Source organism: Ranitomeya variabilis, chromosome 1, assembly GCF_051348905.1.
Source record: "Ranitomeya variabilis isolate aRanVar5 chromosome 1, aRanVar5.hap1, whole genome shotgun sequence".
Classification (NCBI taxonomy): Eukaryota; Metazoa; Chordata; class Amphibia; order Anura; family Dendrobatidae; genus Ranitomeya; species Ranitomeya variabilis.
This window is the reverse complement of record NC_135232.1, coordinates 193,678,351-193,701,126: the sequence shown is the minus strand read 5'-3', so window position 1 is coordinate 193,701,126 and position 22,776 is coordinate 193,678,351. Positions and strand designations below refer to the sequence as shown.

At 37.1% G+C, this 22,776-nt stretch overlaps 1 protein-coding gene and 1 non-coding gene across 2 annotated transcripts in view; one reads left to right on the top strand and one right to left on the bottom strand.

Moving 5' to 3' along the window:
• FBN2 (fibrillin 2) overlaps window positions 1-22,776 on the top strand; it is a 379,678-nt gene that overhangs the window by 323,500 nt on the left and 33,402 nt on the right. The window contains exons 45-56 of the mRNA XM_077291494.1: window positions 1,538-1,663; window positions 1,955-2,071; window positions 2,499-2,627; window positions 6,942-7,061; window positions 13,472-13,597; window positions 16,006-16,158; window positions 16,545-16,610; window positions 16,898-17,023; window positions 17,992-18,111; window positions 18,376-18,498; window positions 18,589-18,720; window positions 20,525-20,650. Of these exons, the coding sequence (XP_077147609.1) occupies window positions 1,538-1,663; window positions 1,955-2,071; window positions 2,499-2,627; window positions 6,942-7,061; window positions 13,472-13,597; window positions 16,006-16,158; window positions 16,545-16,610; window positions 16,898-17,023; window positions 17,992-18,111; window positions 18,376-18,498; window positions 18,589-18,720; window positions 20,525-20,650 (1,464 nt within the window). The remainder of the gene's footprint in view (window positions 1-1,537; window positions 1,664-1,954; window positions 2,072-2,498; window positions 2,628-6,941; window positions 7,062-13,471; window positions 13,598-16,005; window positions 16,159-16,544; window positions 16,611-16,897; window positions 17,024-17,991; window positions 18,112-18,375; window positions 18,499-18,588; window positions 18,721-20,524; window positions 20,651-22,776) is intronic.
• On the bottom strand, window positions 20,125-20,233 carry LOC143797447 (U6 spliceosomal RNA). Its single transcript, XR_013220476.1, has one exon. It is a non-coding gene; the product is annotated as a U6 spliceosomal RNA (small nuclear RNA).

Below are 22,776 nucleotides of genomic sequence, written 5' to 3'. Positions count from 1 at the left end.
GAAGAATACTGCAAAGAAAGAGTGTTTTATTAAAACTAAAGTCTTAGTAGTTTTTTTTAATCAACTAACAAAATGCAAATTGAATGAACAAGAGAGAAATCTAAATTAAACCAATATTTGGTATGACCACTCTTTGTTTCAAAACAGAATCAATTTTTCTATGTACATTTGCACAACGTTTTTGAAGGAACTCAGCAGGGAAGTTATTCCAGACATATTGGAGAACTAACCACATATCTTCTGTGGATGTTCACTGGTGAAAATCCTTCTCTCTCTTCATGTAATCCCAGACAGACTCGGTGATGTTGAGAAGAGAGCACTGTGGGGGCCGTATCACTTACAGGACTCCCAGTTCTTTTTTAAGCTACATACAGTTCTTTGCTGTATGAAATTCGCTGTATGTTGAGGGTCATTGTCAGGCTGCAGAACAAATTTGGAACCAATCAGGCACCTCCCTTATGGTATTGCATGACAGATGAGTATCTAGCTATATATTTCAGCAGCCTGAGCACCTGCCTATTGGTATTGGGCTGTTCCATTTTTTTGTAATATATATATATTTCAGCATTCAGGACACTTTAATTGAACTTTTTAGTCACCATGGTAAATGCTATGTCTGGCGCCAAACCAACACAGCTCATCACCCCCAAAACACCATCCCCACAGTGAAACATGGGAGTGGCAGCAAAATGCGGCAGGGATTTTTTCGGCAGTAGGGACTGGGAAAATGGGCCGAGTCGAGGGGAAGATGGATGGTGCAAAATAGAGGGATTTCTTGAACAAAACCTGATTCAGTCTGTCAGGGATTTGAGACTGCGATGAAGGTTTACCTTTCAAGATGACAATGGCCCAAAGCATACTGTCAAAGCAACTCTCAAGTAGTTTAAGAGGAAACATGTAAGTGTTTTGGAGTGGCCTAGTCAAAGCTCAGACCATAATCCAATTGAGAATTTGTGGTCAGACTTGATGATTCCTATTCACCAGAGGAAACCATCTAACATGAGTGAGCTGAAGCAGTTTTTGCCTTCATGAATGGGCAAAAATCCCAGTGGTAAGATGTGGAAAGCTCAGAGACTTATCCAAAGTGACTTGAAGCTGTCATTTCCATAAAATGAGGCTCTACGGAGTACTTTGTTTAGATGGGGTATTTTTTGTTTGCTTCACCAAAAAAAAGAAAACCAAATGTTCACAGTTGTATGCATGTTCTTTACATAAACTATTGCAAACCCTAAAAAAATCCAGGTTGTGAGGCAGCAAAACTCAAAAAGTTCCAAGGTGGGGGGTGAATACTTTTAGAAGACACTATATACATGTGCATTGGCATAAATATATATACAGTATATATATAATAGAATAAATGCCAGGTTTTAGCTCCTCACATGGCTCATGTCTTTGTGGGAGGGATTCAAGATAAATTCAGCATTCGATTTATTTGTAAAGGGAATTTTTGTTTCCATTAGCTTACGTAACCCTGAGGGTTGTACTAGTTTCCCATTGTTTTTTTAGCATGTGTTTTTCATGTAAATCCATTTTACAGATCGCAATGAATGTCTGGAAATTCCCAATGTTTGCAGTCATGGCACATGTGAGGACACGCTTGGCAGTTATCGCTGCATATGCAAAAATGGCTTCAAAGCTTCTCAGGATCGGACAATGTGCATGGGTAATTTTCTATATTCTTCTTATATTATATTGCTGGCCCCATAGAGGAGAAAACATTATACTGTCATCCATGCCTTATAAGTAAGTGAATTTGTGGCTATTGACATTTTAAGAGCACCCAGCGGCAGTCTAGTAGCTGTAGACATTTTGCAGAGACTGAGTTATTATTGGACTACAACTGCTTTCATGTTATCCAACCAGTATTTATGAAAAAAATCCAGCTGACAACAAACTAACTTTAACAAAAGCAGGAAGAATGCTTCCTCCTGTTTCACATGTATCTCTTTGGCAGATATTGATGAATGTGAGCGTCAACCATGCGGAAATGGAACTTGTAAAAACACCGTGGGATCATATAACTGTCTCTGCTACCCTGGATTTGAGCTTACTCATAATAATGACTGTATGGGTAAGTTCTTTTTTACATTGATGAGTCTGAGTAGAAATAATGGCGCCCTGATGGATTTTATAGGGGGATAATGTTAGCCATAGCAATTTACATGCTTCTAGAAGAAACTGTAAATGAAAGAATGTGTCTTATTTTAACTGTACACTCCAAACATTGCTGAGATCTTTGGAGAAAAAAATATTGTCGGCTCGGTCAAGCATGCTTCCAATAGAGAGATATCAGTAAGCTCCTTCCAGTTTAAAACTAACATCCTTGATCTTTCTTCCCCTAAATCAGCCGTCAGGGAAGTTCAAGTGATCCAATAAGAACTTGCAATAAAGAATTTATAATGCTATTGCCTCAGACTTTTCAGCAGATTGCAGGCCATTGTTTGTAACCTAACCAGTACTCATCTTCATTTGTCTATAATCTTCCATTTTCCTCACAGATATTGATGAATGTAGCTCCTTCCCTGGTCAGGTTTGCAGAAATGGAGGGTGCCTTAATAATATCGGTTCCTTCATCTGTTTGTGTAATGAAGGTTATGAACTCACAGTTGATGGAAAGAACTGCATTGGTAAGTCTAAAAAAGTGTACAAATAATTGTTCAAATGAAATACTGTAGATATGTATATATGTAGTACTTCCAGTTTACCCGGTAAGTGATTGTCCTTTCATTAAAAGAAAAAAAGAGTTTGGTTACCTTGTTAGCCAGTTGAAAAAAGACTGATTCTTCTCTTCGGGAGAAACAAAATAGTAATCTTGTAGTTATACATTTTAATGGAACAAAAATAAAATAAGGGATGTTACAAAGTAAGCTATCGAGACTACGTTGGTCTCTCTCTCAGCCATGGTATAACAAAGTAAATTAAACATTAATGTCCGTTAATATTACAAATGGCACTTCTTGGACAAATGGCACTTCTTTTAATTATATGTGGACCAATAAAATAGAATTTTAACATGGATCTCTTCTCAACTCGATCCTTTATACTGATCGCTTGAATTAATAGTGTATGGTATAACAAAGAAACACAAATATATACATAATATCCACTCTGCTCTTCTTGTGTATACACCCTATTTGTGTTCCTTCAGATACTTTGTTATACCATGCCTGAGGAAGAGGCCTAAGAAGTCCCAAAAGCTTGCTTTGTAACATCAATTATTTTATTTTTGTTAGCCATTAAAGTGTATCCTAACTATGAGATTATTATTTTGTTTTCCTCACTGACAACAATCAATCTTTTGTCAGATCATTAAAATACTGATTTATTTATTCAGTTATTAAGACAGCTCAGAAAATGTTAAAAGCATTTTACAGCATTTTAACTTGATTTGAATTTCCTTGGTAATAAACTTGCATACCTAAAAGAATAAAATAATAATGATAATAATAATAATGAATAGTAATAATATTGCACACGTGATATTCTGTCTGTATATTAGCTGACATAAAGCATTTACAGCACTTATCCACCCTTCCACTGAACCTATGTTTCTGAGTTCAGTGTCAGTGTGCAACCCTGGCCAGCTTCTCCCAGTGTTGCTGCAGGTGATTGAATGGTCTCTCCGATAGAGAGAGACCTGTCAATCACCTACAACAGTGAGGTGGTGGCCTTGACTTCCCATCTCCGACTATGGTTCCCGGTCAGATCATTAAAGTACTTTTTTTTTCTGAAACACCATGGTGTTTCAGAGAAGAATATACCTTTATATAATCGTGCAGCCAAGCTCTGATGTAAGCTGTACAAGATTTGGGCAACAAGAATCAGATGACAGGATTCCTTTCAAGTAAAGTTGGATCCAAAAATCAGACCCCAAAATAGAAGAAAGTTAAACTTGATTTCCTATATCCAATTTTATGCAGTTGGTTACATTCCAGGTAACTGTAGAATTGGTTTGAAAAAGCTTTGGCCTAAGAAATCCATATTAATGTCACTGTTGTGGCAGCCAAATCTCCCATCGCCATCTTGACTTCCATTTCTGAAAAAAATAGATGCTAGCTGTCAGACTATATAATGAACCACAGTACTTTTTTCCAGTGTTTCTTTTTCAGATTCCATAGTAGCCCTACGGATTACTACACCATTGTTGTAATCTCTGAATCCTCCTTTATGCAATTTTGTCAGTGTAAAGTTTAATAGAAAATATGGGAAAATTACCAATATAAGAAAATTAACATTTCTGGTAAAAAAGAAATAGATTCAGTTTGTGTTTCTTTCCAACAGTTTCTGTCTTTAGACAGAACACCTATAAACTGCCCCTTCTGTTAGTTATTGTCCTTTAATATTTTCAGTTGTCTTGATGTTCTGTTGAAAGCTATGTCCAAACATGTTCACGTAACTGTAAAAATTCTGGAAACAGGTATTAAAAGAAAATCTGTTAAAGCTTACATTGGTGCCCAAGATTCACAAGCAGACGTACAGTGCCGTATAGTACATAGCAATGGCAAAATAATAAATCAAGGAGTGCAAACTTAATATACGCCATACGTTTCCATATAAAATAGAGGATACGCTAAAAAAAAACACAAGGAGCCATGTATGTGATAAAAAATTATGCAAACTCCAAACCGCTACTATAACTCACAGCATACAATGCATAATACATGCAATTATGTATCATTGGTTATAAGCAAAACTTGTGCAAAGAAATCAACTTTGTGATTAAAACATTTACTGAAGAAAATCTCAATGCAAATGATAATGAACTCTGAAAAAACACTAAGATGTGTTTATGCAAACCACAACATTCTATGTCCACTGCTGTGCATTGAAGGGAAACAGGATTCCGCCCCCAAAACTATTGCACATGTAACTCTTTTAAATAATGCTAATTAAATGAAAGATTTTATAGATGTATGAGATATCATTTCCCATCCTCACAAATTTGCTAGCCCTAGTTTATAAATATAAATCACCAAACCTAATCTTATGTGTTATGGATAACAGCCGGGGATCACGCAGATCCCACCACTGTTACCGCTTTGTCACAGATGATACCGGAAAGATCCCACAGAACCCACTGCTGTCATCAGTTTGTAAGGAATATGCAACTCCGCTGCCTACAATCATCAGGCAATTATGAAATTGAGTGATGATTGACCAATAAGACTGTCAAAAAAAACTTCTTCCAAAAAGTGGGTAGACGTGGATTTACCCGGCGCTGCTGAATAAGTGAAAGTCCAGACGTATGTCATATAGGTTGTGGCTTTATTCAATGTGTTTCAGAGTTCACAGACTCCTTCATCAGGAAAATACCACAGATATACCTAGGTACAGTATATCTGTGGTATTTTCCTGATCAAGTTATATCTGTGGTACTTTTCTGATGAAGGAGTCTGTTAACTCTGAAACGCGTTGAATAAAGCCACAACCTATATGACATACGTCTGGACTTTCACTTATTCAGCAGCGCAGAGTAAATCCACGTCTACCCACTTTTTTTACTTCTGTTGGTCATCATTGGACCTGTGGATTTGCTGCAGCGAATATTATCATAAGAAATAAACTGGCTTTATCTGGTGAGTACAATCCTATTGTGTCTAACCATCTGAATCTCGGATAAGACCCTATTCTGCACTATTTCTCCAACAGTATCTATTAAACCAAGGCTGTATGGTATATACATCTCCCATTCTAATGCATGGAATATGTGTACATACCCCAGTACAGTCACTGCCAGCTCCACATGAACCACTACTAGCTGCCACCACCAATCTTTTATACAGGTCGATTGGACACCCATTACAGATAGCGTATGGCTTCAGTGGTGCAGTTTACATAGCAAGAGGAACAGAGGTATTCAATATTGTATATTTAATCCATAGTTAGACAGAGATTTTAAAACATATACAAACATGATGCAAAATGAGAACAAAATAATACATCATATGCAATTGCATAAAATAAAAAGGTTTCACGAAAGAAAATTACTAAACCTGATGTCGTGGAAATAGTTCAGAGCTTCGTGGAGGGAGGTACCCCTAAAGAAAATGGACAGAACTCACAAAACGTTGTTCTTTCTAAGGACTGACAAAGGACCAGACCCAACTTTTGCTTTTTGCCAGATTAAAGTTATGCCCACATATATCCCCTTGATGAGCCCATGTGGGGGCTGTTTCTGGGATGTGCGTGGTCCTTCAAAATTTTATGACATCCCCAACTTACGAGATATCTTCTCTCCTGGAGGTTCCAGGTGGTAGATATTGTCCTCATGTTTCCTATCTCGATGTTACCTTTAAATAGAGATGAGATATGACATGTTTAGTGTCATCTATCTGTCTGTTAAGTTGGAGGGGTTCAGCTGGCATTACGGTGATGTGAGTTAATGCATTACATCCATCTCTTTGCTACGATGCCAAAAATACATCTCCGATAAATATCATATCAATGCAAAACCCCAATATTCATATCTGGAAACTGGATACAAAACGTCTAAGTAGCTTTTTTGAAGAAAGGAAGCTTATGACTCTGTGTAAATGACTCCCCATTTTGGTATCTGGTTCCCAAAGTAGATCTTTCTGTCTTAATTACTCGGTCACAGAAGGAGGTCACTACTTCAATTGAGATTATGTCTACGATCTCTCTCTTCCTTTCTCTGATTTAATTAGTTTTCTGTTCCTTAGTTATAATTAGTTTTCTCTCTTCCCCATATGCTCAGTGTGAGGGGGACACATTCTGTACTCCCTGCGAATGTCAGCATAGATTTTAATTTTTCTCTAAGACATTATGTATTAACTAATAATAATAAACAGTTTATCATTTGGTCATTTTTGCATAATTACAATAGTGTGGAAGATGATATATTTCCTTGCTTTTTTGATACTATTCACAAGTAATAGATTCTACATTACATTGTAAGCAATGATGTGTTCACTGTTTTATAGACATCAATGAGTGCATTGCTTATCCTGGATCATGTGCTCCTGGAACCTGTCATAACTTGGAAGGCTCATTCAGGTGTATTTGCCCTGCGGGATATGCAGTCCAAGGTGATACCTGCATAGGTAAGTCTGTATAATACAATCTTGTTTTAGGGAGTGCTTTCTGGATCTGCTTTCTGTGTATTTTGGAGCGTCTTTATATTGTCTGCTATATACAGGGTGGGCCAGTTATATGGATAAATAAATAAAAAAATGGGAATGGTTGGTAATATCAACTTCCTGTTTGTGGCACATTAGTATATGGGAGGGGGAAACTTTTCAAGATGGGTGGTGACCATGGCGGCCATTTTGAAGTCAGCCATTTTGGATCCAACTTTACTTTTTCCAATGAGAAGAGGGTCATGTGACACATCAAACTTATTGAGAATTTCATAAGAAAAACAATGGTGTGCTTGGTTTTAACATAACTTTATTCTTTCATGAGTTATTTACAAGTTTATGACCACTTATAAAATGTGTTCAAAGTGCTGGCCATTGTGTTGGATTGTCAATGCAACCCTCATCTCTCACTCTTGACACACTGATAGCAACACTGCAGAAGAAATGATAGCACAGGCATCCAGTATCCCTTGTTTCAGATGCTACACATCTCGTATCTTCACAGCATAGACAATTACCTTCAGATGACCCCAAAGATAAAAGTCTAAGGGGGTCAGATCGGGAGACCTTGGTGGCCATTCAACTGGCCCACGATGACCAATCCATGTTCCAGGAAACTGTTCATGTAGGAATGCTCAGACGTGACACCCATAATTGATGGTATGGTATATGGGGTACAAAGATATTGGGGCCATTCTTCATCAATGGAAACCTCAATGCCACTGGATATCTGAAATTTGCAACATGATTATGTGTTGCCCTCTTTATGCACTGAAGATGGTACGTTCCCTGAGTTTTTCCAGCAAGATTGTGCACCACTACATTATAGGTGTCAGGTCCGAGCATTCCTACATGGAATCTGACCCCCTTAGACTAGTATTTCTTCTATGGTGATGCTATCAGTATGTCAAGAGTGAGAGAAGGGGGTTGCATTGACAATCCAACACAATGAGTTGGGTAGCACTTTGAACACATTTTAAAAGTGGTCATAAACTTGTAAATAACTCATGAAAGAATAAAGTTAAGTTAAAACCAAGCAAACCATTGTTTTTCTTGTGAAATTCCCAATAAGATTGATGTGTCACATGACCCTCTTCCCAATGGAAAAAATAAAGTTGGATCCAAAATGGCTGACTTCAAAATGGCCACCATGGTCAACACCCATCTTGAAAAGTTTTCCCCTTTTATTTAGGTGTATCCATATAAATGGCCCACCCTGTATTTGTCCTGTCATGCAGTATAGTCTCCAAATATGGTAATGAAGTTAACATGACCACAAAGAACAATTGAATTTTGATCAATCATATTCCCACAACTTTATTTAGGCATTTGCATTATATTACTAATTCTCAATGTTACCTTTATTCTGGTTAGTTATAGCCACAATCACAGACTACAGTCATGACCAAATGTTTTGAGACTGCCACAAATTTAGATTTTCACAGTTTGCTGCTTCAATGTTTTTAGATCTTTTTGTAATAATAATAACCTTTATTTGTAGAGCACCAAAATATTCTGCAGCGATTTACAATTCAGCAATTCATATACAACAGTCATAAGTAACAAATTTAAAGATAATACAATAATTAAAGCAAAGATAATGATGACCCTGCTCATAAGAGTTTACAATCTATAATGAGGTGGGGCTGACCAAGTACACAAAGTACAGGTGCTTATTTACAATGATGGTCTACCCATCTTTAGGGAATTGGGATTAGATAAAGGCTGCATGAGCTAGTCACAACTCACAAGCCAATATTTGTAGTGCTTTTGGGTGCGGTGGAGTTTCATGGAGAATTATATTCAGAGAAATAGTGAATGGGATATATATAAAAGGACTTTGATTACGGAACGTGATAGGTCACCCTAAACAGATGTGTTTTTTTATATAGTGAATTTGTTCATCTGTTTTGTTTAGAAATTGCAAAATTGTAAGTGAGCCCACTCCCTCGTACTGTATGAAAAACAACCCTATACATAAATAGTTTTCAGATACATTAACAATGTCAGGACACAGGGCTCATGGAAGCGCTCACCTTATCTTTTCCACACAAATATTCTAGAAGATGTCCCAAAGAATCTGAAGGAAGCTTCATCAGAGAAAAAACTTTACCCTAGCCTTCAGCAGTATAATTCCTGTGATTTATGAAGACGTGGATTGGAGAGACGTTGCTTATTTGCTGCCCGTATTAGCACATTGCCACTCGTCAAAAGCTTTTGCCTCTCTGTACGTGCAGATGCACTGACACCTGCCTGCTGCCATTCCTAAGCAAAGTCTGCATGAATGTTGGATTGATCCCATAGCTAAAACATTTTTTGGAGGTGATCCTTGATTGCTGAACTCTCTTGGGTGCCCTTCACAACATTAAACTTCTCTGAAGTTCTTAATGATCCGATAAATGGTAACTTTTGGCACAATCACACATGCAGCAATGTTCTTGCTTGTAAAGCCCTTTTAATGCAAAGTAATGATGTTACCATGTTTCTTTAGAGGTAACCATGATTAATAAAAGAAGACAATGATTTCAAGCACATTCCCCCTTTTAAAGCAATCCATCTACTCCAATTAATCGATAATCAAAATGATGGAGTGATATCAGCTACCTTGTCCTCATTTACACTTTCTCCTGAGCTAACAAAAAGATCACTGAAATTATGTAAGAATAACGTTTTGTGGTAGGGCTAAAATTCTGTAGAAATGTGTTTTTTGTGATTTTATGGGAAGGATTGACTTTGCAATTTTTTTGCGATTCCTCTGATCACTTTTCCTAACAATGTAATGCAAATTACCACCATAAAAACTAAAGCAGCAAACTTTGTGAAAACCAAAATTTGCATCTGTCTCAAAATTTTGACCATGACTGTTCATCAGTTCAGTAAGAACCAGTTTGCTACATTACCCAAAAAATGTGTTTTTTCAGTGAATTTGCAATGGAATAAAACAATTATGTAAAATATGTTTTCAGATTAAAAAAAAAAAGATTTTGTAAAGAACATCTGTTATCTGATATGTTTTCAGTACATTTTTAAATCACTAATTAAAGTTATTCCCAAAAGAGTAATTTATCTTCTGTAGACTAGTCACACTTCATTTATTTCCGTGAATCTGACCACTGGGACTCCCAACAATCTCGAATACAGCGCTATGCAGAGCCCGATCTTGGAGTGAAGGTGTGCATACTCTACCTCTGCTGCATTCATTTTCTGTGTAAAATAGGAATAGCCGAGCGCACTTATCAGCTTTCTCTATAAGACTCATAGACAATGAATGGAGTGGACACCAAGGATGCGCACCTCCTCTCCATTCAAAACACTGTTCTGCAGAGTCCTTGTATCAGGATCACTGGAGGTCCTAGAAATCAAGCACCTAGTTATCAGCAAGTTATCAACAAGTGCTACTCTGTTATTTCTTTGGAAAATGCAATCATAAATTGACAATTGGGTGTTACTATTGCCCTTTTTAATGGGATTTAAACTATGAGGCCTTATTAATTTGTTAGTATTTATTAGTAATTTGCATCAGTATTTGTAACTAAAAATCTGTAGTGAAACCAAAAAGAAAGACTATAGTAATATTCATACCTATTCTGTGTTCTGAAGTCGATCCTGGGTTTGGATTACAAATACTAATCAAAAACTGAACAACATACTGACTAAAAGGGTTGAAAGACTTCTGAATGCTGACAGTGTGCGGTGTTCGCATTTTAGTGTATAACCCTGTTATTATACATGCCTTTACGCGCTCCATTCTGGGGTGATTGTGTACTGTATTCCCAACCTTTGGTTGCAGTAGGCAGTAGAGCCTTTTGGACTATGAACAGCAGCTGGCAAGCAATGGCTGTATCTGTTTTATTCTTCACATTCTGTGCAGAGGACAATAAACATTTCTTTCTTCACATCACTGTCTGCGAACTGTCCATTGACAAATTACATAAAACAAGATATAACATTACACATTGGGACTAACATCAAATACAAAGCCCCAGCAATTAAAACCTCTTGCAAATAGAAATAGACACTTTAGCTTTTTCTGAGATAATTGTTTCTGCACATGTCAGAAGGCAGACAGTCTACTTATTGTCAGCGTCTACAGAACTGTAATGCTTGGCAAACACCATGTTAGACCGTTATGAGCTGTGCCTGCATGTTATTCAGGATTGCGAAAAGTCTCAGATCTTTCTAAATGATTTTTGCCTTGGAAGAAAGACATGTATTGTCTGCATAGTACATATCCAGAAGCTGTTCACAGATTTTATTTTATCTTCATACTATATTTTATACAAATATACAACTACTGTAACTGGATTATAGCGATTTCATGCATTGGTTATGATTCATTGGAATCATTACACATAACACACATGCAAAATTCTCCAAGTTGACATCAAAGACCCCTTCTCATTTTTCTTTTTTGGGGGTAGATTGATTCTATAAACAATAGTGATCAGCGAGTATGCTCATTACTCGAGTTTCTCCAAGCATGCTCAGATGGTCTCCGAGTATTTCAGCGTGCTCGGAGATTTTGTTTATGTCGATGCAGCTGCATGATTTGCGGCTGCTAGTCAGCTTGAATATATGTGGGGATTGCCTGTTTGTTATGCAATTCCCATATGTATTCAAGCTGTCTAGGAGCCGCAAATCATGCAGCTGCATCGACATAAACAAAATCTCCAAGCACGCTGAAATACTCGGAGACTACCTGAGCATGCTCGGAGAAACTCGAGTAACGAGCATACTCACTCATCACTAATAAACAACCTTCATTGCTGGTGCTATAGATCTAATTCAATAATGTCTATGAACTAAAACTGATAGTATTTCCAGTCCCAAACAACTCCTTTACTTATAGTCAGATTATGCTTAAGGTGAACCTGTCACCAGGTTTGGCAGATACGAATTACGGCCACCCCCTTTCAGGGCTTATATACAGCATTCCATAATCAGAAAATCAGAAAAATAAATGCCACACTAATGGCAAAAAAGGACACATTAACAAAAAATGTATGTCATTTACAGCCGGCACACAGATAAAAAATGGTCCATGTTTTCTTGTATGTAAAAAAAATAGAATGTCTGAATGAGGCCTTATTTCTATTGGGAACTAGCCTACTTTTGAATATAGACGTGAGAGTTCCAGTAACATAGGTCTAGGGGTTACTGGTTCTCATTGTAGAAACCACTAAGTTGCCGGATGAATGCTAACAGTTAAGGCATTGCCCCTGAAAAAAAGGTATGCAAATACCTTTTGTTGTTTAGTGAAAAAAAAACCTGAGACACCTGTTTGTAGATGGGTATCTTTTCGTATCAGTGAGCACTCAGGTTTGGCTAAATATCCAAAGTCACATGACAAGGCTTATTAAAGGATTTGACATTGACATGTGTCATAGTTACTTTTAAAAGGTGGAACAAGATAGCGAGCTTTATTCCTGTCGGAGGAGATCTAATTTGAATTCAAATCACATAGAATAGTTGTTCCTTTGTTTCGCTCGTTGAACTGATCTGCATCTTACATTGCACTTTTTTCTGGGCAACCCATCTCCAACTTCCAATACACTTTTTTACAGGCCACTGATCTCCATCTTAAATTATGCTTTTTTTTATAGACCACTGATTTCCATCTTAAAGTATGCTTTTTTTTTTATAGACCACTGATCTCCATCTTCTATTATGCTTTTTATAGACCACTGATCTCCAACTTTCATTATGCTTTTTTATAGACCACTCATAACCATCTTTCACTATGCTTTTTTATGTACCACTGGTATAATGTTTGTAATAATATTTTCCTTCAAGACAAGTAGAATTGATTGGTGATGTTACTATTACAATAGCATGGCACTTTTAGAATGTCAGCAGGATATTAGTTGTATAAGTGCAAGATTTCAAATGTGTCACCAATGTTTTTTTAAACTGTTTTTGTACCAATCAGTTCTTTGTCTCTATGCTCCTTATTGCTCATGAAGATTCTATTTAACAGCATACTGTATGGTTAGGTAATGTGGAGATCAATGTAAAACTACTGGGAAAGAACTTTCATGAATGATGCAAAGTGGCAGGCGCTACAATCAGCACTGATTTTGTAGAAAAACTTTGATGCGTACAAGATTGTCCTTGAACGAAGCATATTGTAGGTTAAACGAGGCTGAGATTTTTATCTTTGGGAATGAATAATGTGTAAGGGACGGGGTTATAGCTTACAGAAATATTTATCACAACATTGTTAACAAAAGCTTATATTCTTTGCGTAAAGTGACTCACAATAGGATGTACTGTAGATATGTATAAATTATATGTATATTCTTTAACATCCTCATCTCAGTGTATACAATGCCTGTGCTATTGTTCTCTTAAGAGTATTATGTTTCCATTTTCAGACATTGATGAATGTAATGAAGAGCCAAATATATGCCTTTTTGGAACCTGTGTAAACTCCCCTGGAAGCTTTCAATGCATTTGCCCACCTGGATTTGTTTTATCAGACAATGGGAGAAGATGTTTTGGTAAGTATTTTATTTATTAGAAATCCTTCTAGGGCACATAAAGCTTACAGTGGAACAGTATATACTGTTAAATGGAGAATGCAGTATACTCCTATCTCTGTGTACATTTGTTCCCTAACCTTCATATTTCACCCTCAATTTAAACTATTCGCCTGCCACCTTCTTCTCTTTTTGCCCCTCAGGCTCTCGAAATCCAGCCAGTACTTTTTCATGTGGTTCCTTTCCTGCTGAAATAGTGACACTTACACTGAGGTTGATAGTGTAAAGAACATCAACCCCCTGCCTGTATCCATTTAGACCAACCCATTATGTAGGCAGGCTTCTGTTTTTGTTGTGCTATAAACTCTTTTGGCTCATTATCTGCTTGTGTAACAGGATTTATGTCTGGTATTATCTAGGGCAGTGTTTCCCAACTCCGGTCCTCAAGAGCCACCAACAGGTCATGTTTTCAAGATTTCCTTAGCATTGCCCAGGTGATAATTGCATCACCTGCACAGGTAGGAATTCCATCACCTGTGAAATACTAAGGGAATCCTGAAAACATGACCTGTTGCTGGCTCTTGAGGACTGAAGTTGGGGAACACTGATCTAGGGCGTAAAAAGTCATGAAGGTTATGCTATACTTGTTGTCTACTGTACCAGAGCACCTAAAGATATTTGATGGACAACATTATAACTCAAAAGAATCCATCAAGATTGGTTGAAAACTGATTGAGAAGGGGATAGGCATAATGATCGGGGCTATGTTATCAATCGAAGCCATGATGTTAAACATCATGGATGAACTTGAATCTTCTGGAGCTCTACTGTTTGCTTAACAATTTGTACAAAAAAAATAAGGAGTACCTAGTCCATCCATAACATATAACAATGTTTATTACAGATATATACAGTATATAAAAATTGTCATACAATAAATTGTTCATAAATCCAGACAAAATCATAGTCAGCATACAGATGTCAGACAAAGTACATGCCACTCATATATGTAAGGGTTGGGAAGAGTTAATCATATTATAAGGTTCAAGTGCTGCAATAGTAAAGGAGTCTGTATGTATCCACTATCACCGATTTCTCCTTATATATATATGCAAATGAACATTAAACAGTATAAGCCTGACAGTAAAGTAATGAATCATCACTATATTAATATACATTAGGCTGATGACGACTAAACAACCAGACAAAGACCCATCTAAACAAGTCAATCACTCTTACCCATATGTCACCCACATGGAACAAGTACAGGAGCAGCCCCATTGTGCGTTTTGTGTGGGCTTACTCGGGGGGCTGATCAGTTTGCTTAAGAGTTTGGACCAGTGGCATTGTTGCAGTTTTGGCCCTAACTGTACACTCTACAATGCTAAAAGTGCAACATTGGAGGAGCGCAGGAACACTGGAGCTGGTCAGATCTAACAATCCAGCCATCTTCAGAACAGCGATTTTAAGCTCTACTGGAAAGAGATTGTAAGCATGATTTACTTTCATAGGAGACAAGCACTCTATACAATGAGCATTATCTATTAAAATTAAAATTCTCTGTTTTCTTAAAGGGAATCTATCAGCAGGATTTCAGCCCCCAAACTATTTATATGCACATTTATGTCTTTCAAAGACAAGTCCAGCAATAACTTTACTTACACAGTCCATTCCTCTGTTACAAAGAAATCTGCATTTGAATACATATGCAAATGAAGCGGAAGCACTTCCCATGCCTTTGTCACTCCATTTTTCTTCCCCACACAGCATAGACATTGTCAGTCAAGCAGGAGGAGGCAGTATTCTTTGGGAAATTGAACTGGGAAGAGCAGAAGCTTGAGAAGAGCTTCCACAGGCCAAAAGCACTTCAACTTAATTTGCATATCCATTCTAATGCTGATTTCTGAGGAATGGATTGGCCATGTAAAGTTATTGCTGGATGTGTCTTTGAAAGTGCTACATGAGTATATGAATAGTTTTGGGGGTGAAATCCTGCTGACCAGTTTCCCTTCAGAAAATCTAAAAATAAGAAGAATGAAGATTTTCATTTACAAGTAAAATGCAAAGTTGCTTAGTTTTACATTTATCATGATGAGAATAAGCCTTTATGCCTTTCATAAATATATGAGGACAATAATAGTCAGTAGGATCTGAGAAGAAATAACAGTGAGATAAATTTATATTACAGGCTAAAACAACAAGAAAGAGGAAAACATCCCCAAATAAATGCTTTTAGAATCTTTGTTGTCTGCCATACATAGGGATTACGCACAAAAACAGAAATTTAGATCCTTTTTAAACTGATTTGAATTGAACCTTGTACATTTTATACGTACGCTAAAAAATGTCTTGATGCTGTTTTTTGGGATCTTTTAGTTTATACCAAAGTCTGTTTGACAATAAAAATAAATGCAACTTGTTGATTTCAGATACTCGGCAAAGCTTTTGTTTTACCAAATTTGAAAATGGGAAATGTTCGGTGCCAAAAGCATATAACAGCACTAAAGCAATCTGTTGCTGCAGCAAAATGCCAGGCGAGGGCTGGGGCGACCCCTGTGAACTGTGTCCAAAAGAAGGAGATGGTATGTGACACTTATCCTACCGTAATGATAGCATTCTTCCTTTATTTCCTTCCTAAGATCATAGACAAATACCTCGAGATTTCACCTGAACTTGTTCTATAAAAGACCGGAATTGTAGATATCAACTAGAAACACTCATGATTTCTAACCATAGATGACAATCTTGTTATTGGAGAACAGCCATGACTTTTCCCCAGACAGTTCATTAAATTTTGTGAAAACCCCAATGAAAAGAAAGATGATGATGTTTGTTTTTTTCTGCCTTTATTTTGCCAAACCTTTTTTTAAGCAGTTTACAAGATTTGGTTTTATTTTTGTTTTTTTGTCTGCGAAGTCTGTATTTATATTTAGTAGCTTTTGAATATGTATGAGTTTTCTATTTTCAGGGGCTTTTCGAGAATTATGTCCATTTGGACATGGAACCACCACAGGTCCTGAAGGAGACAGAGAAGGTAAATAATAAACATCACTCATTGGAAAAATACAGAAGGTAACACGATTGATCAAGCTAAACTGAGATAAAAGCCAACTAAAATTACATCAATAGACAGCAAAAGAACACAAGCAGATTGGGGATTGCAAGGGCAAATATACCCCTTAAGGTATCACATTGGGAGGCCAGTGTACACAAACGTATTTTACATTTTCTATATAGTTATTTTTTGTTATATTTACTATATGACACCAACATTGAGATGTCTGCCATTAATTTTGAATATACATTTTGTGTTTGTTGTAGATGTCAATGAATGCCTAGAAAACCCAGGAATTTGTGCAAATGGTCTTTGTATTAATACGGATGGATCTTTCCGATGCGAGTGTCCAATGGGTTATAATCTAGATTATTCAGGAATCAATTGTGTAGGTATGTGTCGTCTAATAACACCTAAAACATTGACATTGAGTAAAATACAGATCACATGACGTATGTGACCATACATATTTATTTTTTACTTTTGCCTATGTTGCACCAACAAAGTCCCCACCACTGTACAGAGATTATAACCATTTACACCAGCCTCTATCCACAAAAGACTCTAAGACTACTTTTCATACCTTAGACTAATGTATATACCATAAGTTTTTGCAAATAGGTAGGAAATAAAACAAGAAGAGGTAGGAAATAGCTAAGAAACCAAACACAGGAAGAACATACAATCTCTGAGGAGCAATTAGGCTAGGTTCACACTTGTGTCTGAGCCTTCATTAGGTGGCGCTGGTGCAAATTCTGTAATCTTTACCGTAAGAAAATGTATAGCATGTTACACTATTTTTCCTTTCAAATGATATCCAACCTATCAAAATGAAAATGTCCTCCATTTTAGTCAATGGGGTTCATCTATAGCTGTTTGTGACAATCATTAGATGGTTCAGTTCCTTGCAAGAATTCCATTTTTTCTGTTTCTACATTGGAGCAAAAAAATGGAACTTCACAACTTCAGATTAGTATGAACTTAGCTTTACACTGGGCTGAAATCAAAATTAGGACCCCCAATGCTACTAAAAAGCAGTGCTTAGTACTGACCTAACATCTCGCATTTATTGAAGTTGTGTCAATCAGGTCAGTGTCCATATTGACCACACACAATGAAGATGAATTTTTAGTAATATCAATTTAGGCATCAACTGAATTGAAGTCGGATACCTGTGAGCATCAAATGCTTTACTTATGAACCACAATATTCTACCACATGTGTCTCCTATAGAATAAAGACTTTTCCTTGTTGGATTTATATGGCCATGATATTTCTTGTCATACTTAAAATACTCAAAAAATATTTATTTTTTTATTTAGTTTTAGCATTTTAATATGTATTATCTCTCACATTTTAGATACTGATGAATGTTCTATTGGCAATCCCTGTGGAAATGGGACATGTACTAATGCTATTGGTAGTTTTGAGTGCACCTGTGATGAAGGATTTGAACCTGGACCTATGATGAACTGTGAAGGTAAGTCATTTCTTCAGCTCACTTGGTGATGGTAGTTCCTAAAACAATAAAAAACTAAAAGGATATTAAAGTATTAATCTCATGACTTAATTCCTGGATTGGAGCAGAAACTGAGAATCTATTGATAATGTTGAGCTGTAGGTATTATATAGCATATGGTAAGTATGCTTACATCTAGGAAAAGCATTTCCAATAAGTGTCCACTGTACCGGTTATGATGACAGACTATAAATGAGTGATTTTGGATGTTCTTCTTTATTCCAGATGTCAATGAATGTGCATTGAACCCTCTGATTTGTGCATTCAGATGTATTAACACATATGGTTCTTATGAATGTACGTGTCCTGTTGGATATGTTCTAAGAGAAGATCAGAAGATGTGTAAAGGTCAGTTAGAAATTCACCTGAGGTTGAAAGAAAATGAGAAGGAGGGCACATGTGCAAATATTATTGTAACTGTCTTGTACTACTTTACAGATCTCGATGAGTGTTTGGAAGGGTTCCATGACTGCGAGTCCAGGGGCATGATGTGTAAAAACCTCATTGGGACATTTATGTGTATTTGTCCTCCTGGGATGACTCGAAGACCAGATGGAGAAGGCTGCATAGGTAAGGATTGACTAGTTTGTACTTGGCATCATATTTTAATGAGTTCTTCGAAGGACTTCACTACATAACCTACAAGCATGCCTTGTAAAAACCTCACTGGAAAAGTTATCTGCATTTCTCCTTTGGAATGACTGAAATCATCAGAAAAATGGCATATTGTTAAATTAAGTTTTCTGTGATAAATGTATTTTTTAAAACATATTTGGCAATGTCTTTTTTTACATGTCATAATTTGTATTACAGGTAGGAAAAGAATTCTTGCACTTTTCACAGTGGCCACTTGTGATTTTCTAGACTTTAGGACGGGGTCACAATTGCGAGTGTGATGCGAGAAACTTGTGCGAGTCTCTTGCCGGCGGCAGTGCCAGGTATTGATGTGAGGGACTCGCACAAGTTTCTCGAATCACACTCGCAAATGTGACCCCGGCCTTAAAGGGGTATTCCTGTCTCCTAGATCCTATCCCAATATTTAATAATATTAGCAAATACCTCTAATTAGAAATGTAGTACAGTTCTATTGATTAACGATGTCACTTACCCCACGTGCAGGGCATTACAATAGCTTAGGTATCCATGGTTACAACCATTCATGTAGTGACAGTTAGTTAAATTATCACTATATGAGTGGTTGTAACCATGGATACCTATGCTACGGCAATGCCGTCCCATGGGGTAAGCAACTTAGTGAATCAGAAAAACAATTCTACATTTCTAATTGGAGGTATTTGCTAATATTATTATTATTACATCTGATACATATTGGGATACTGTAGAATATTAGAGCTGAGAATACCCCTTTAAATTCCCCTTTAATTTCCTATTTTTTCAAGAAATAACAATTGTACATAATGTCAATGGTTGGATCCCGGCCCTATCTTTTGTAACAAAGTGTCAAATGAGTCTATACAAAGGACACTGTGAATGAAGAGGGAGCAGGGTCAGCTGTGACATCACCTATTTTTGAAATAGGTCCGTTTTTGTTAATACTCTTTCTTTAAGGCCTATTTTACTTAATGTTTATCTGCTCCATTTCTGGTGGTCATCTTCATTAGAATGAGTGTCTAGCGCTACTTGTTCTACAATTTAGAAAAATAAATATTTGTTTACATGTTAGGACAAGTTTCAATCTTTCTGTGACTTAAAAAGAAAAGATTTTCAATGGCTTTACATAGTTACATAGTTCCAAAGGTTGAAAAAAGATCTAGGTCCATCAAGTTCAACCTTTCTTCACCAATTGTACATTTTTTCACTAAACTAACCAAAACCCCCAATGTTATGTGTGTTGAGGAAATTGTCCAGCCCTTTTTAAAGGCTGCTATTGTGTCAGCCATTACTACCTCTTGTGGTAGGGTATTCCACATTCTGAATGCTCTACCTGTTAAGAACCCTTTCCTATTTAGCTGTCAAAATATGGAATGCTTCACTAATTTGCATCTCAACCTCGCGCAGTAGTCATGCTAATCTTCTCTGTATCATTCTAATTTTAGTATATATGCTGCTGTGGCTTTAGCCTGGAATTAATTAATTCATGGTCACTGGCTATGATGATTCTTATCAAAGGAAATCTCAGCTGTAAACCATTATATACTGTATTTTATAGAAAGTCATAGTAACTAGGAGCAAATTGATAATCAAGATTAGTCATCACATGGACAGACTATATATCAATGTAACCAACTGTATGAGAAGTGGATCTACCTAATTAAAAGTAGCATTTTAGTATGGGTAATCTAGAGCAATATTCTTCAATATACTGTTTAATATGTTACTAGATTTATATACTTTTTTTTATCTATCTGGATAGATGAGAATGAATGTCGCACAAAACCAAGCATCTGTGAAAATGGCCGTTGTGTCAACTCCATTGGAAGCTATCGATGTGACTGCAGTGAAGGATTTCAGCCGTCTCTTACAGGAACTGAATGCCTTGGTAAAAAAAAAAAAAATGCTGAACACAACTCATTCCACTAATAATAATAATAATGATAATAATAATTTTATGGGGTTACAAATAGTCAAAGTAAATATATTTAGCTCCCTGACTTTGGCTTTCCCATTGTGTAACTGATTATGCAATAGGCAAATTACAGATTTTTTTTAGAATGAATAGAAATAGGACTCCACAGTAGACAGCTGTAATCTCAGTATTTAACATCTACAGCAAAGTGTTACTTACAAACAAGTCAGACTGATGACATAAGATGACATAATAGGGATTTCAGTTTCATTTCTTAGAATAGCTAATAACATAAGATCTGACAGTGGTATAAACTGTAAAATCCATATCTATATTCTTACATGTCGATTTTAATATTTTGGTTTTGCCAGAAGACTTACCTCCATCCATAGAAGCATGTACAAGTCTACTTTTAAAAGGGTTGTTGTCATCATCAGTCTTCAGGAGTACACTGCTCTGGGGAAGGGGGCGGTATACTCCCGACTAATTGAAAGTCACAGTCAGAAAATTTTGTGCCGCTGGCCCGAAATGTGTTCTCTTTGATGCTGCAAGCAGAGGTAGCTTTGCCTCTACAGCATCGGAGAAACAAGATGGCACTGAAGTTAGCTGGATGAAGCAAACGGCAAGCTTCAGAGCAGCATTCCTAAGCTCTATGGAAAAAATCTTCTGCTTGTCTAGTAGGCCAGCCATTACTAACAGACTACAAAGATGGCTGGTAACCTGGGCAGCCTGAGATGAACAAAATTAAAAATCTTTTGGTTATTGAGAATGGAGAGGATTTTTAATAAAAAAATAATTTGCATAGTCGCTTGTTTTTACATAGTAACATTCTTATTTTGGCATAGTAATATCTGTACTATCAATCCACATATATATCCAGAAGTAATACGTTTTTCAATCAATCCATGGGAAACAGACACTACAGGCAAGTGATAATCCCAAATGTCAGCATCAAATATCCATAGAAAATCCATATCAGAATGGCTGAATAATCCTGATATTAAGATGAGCTATAGCTTCTAGTGAGCAGTGTGAGAACCCAGCAGCTGTGGGGACACTGAGGAGCTGTTAATCAGGCTAGGTGGGTGAAGATTGAGTTAAACTTTCTAAAGGGACTCTGCAGCAATTCTGACATGGATTTCAAAGTAAGTACATCAGCTTTATTAGCTCTAAGAGTTTTATGTAATAACTAGATGGTGGCCCGATTCTAACGCATCGGGTATTCTAGAATATGTATGTATGTATATAGCAGCCACACAGTATATATCACAGGCCACGTAGTATATAGGAGGCATGTAGTATATAGCAGACAAATAGTATGTGGCCTGTGCTATATACTATGTGGCTGCTATATACATACATACATACATACATATTGTAGAATACCCGATGCGTTAATACAGGCCACGCAGTACATAACACAGCCCACGTACTATATAGCACAGCCCCTCGCAGTATATATCAGCCACGCAGTATATAACACAGGCGACGTAGTATATAACACAGGCCACGCAGTATATAACACAGGGCACGTAGTATATAGCACAGCCCACACAGTATATAACACAGCCCACGCAGTATATAACACTGCCCATGTAGTATATAGCACAGCCCCCCACAGTATATCACAGTGCCCATGTAGTATATAACACAGCCCACGCAGTAAATAGCACAGCCCCACAGTATGTCACACAGCCCACGTAGTATATAACACTGCCCATGTAGTATAAAGCACAGCCCTCGCAGTATATCACACAGCCCACGCAGTATATCACACTGCCCATGTAGTATATAGCACAGCCCCCGCAGTATATCACACAGCCCACGTAGTATATAACACTGCCCATGTAGTATATAGCACAGCCCCTGCAGTATATCACACAGCCCACGCAGTATATCACACTGCCCATGTAGTATATAGCAGAGCCCTCGCAGTATATCACACAGCCCACGCAGTATATCACACTGCCCATGTAGTATATAGCACAGCCCCCGCAGTATATCACACAGCCCACGCAGTATATAACACTGGCCACGTAGTATATAGCACAGCCCCCGCAGTATATCACACAGCCCACGCAGTATTTAGCAGTGTGGGC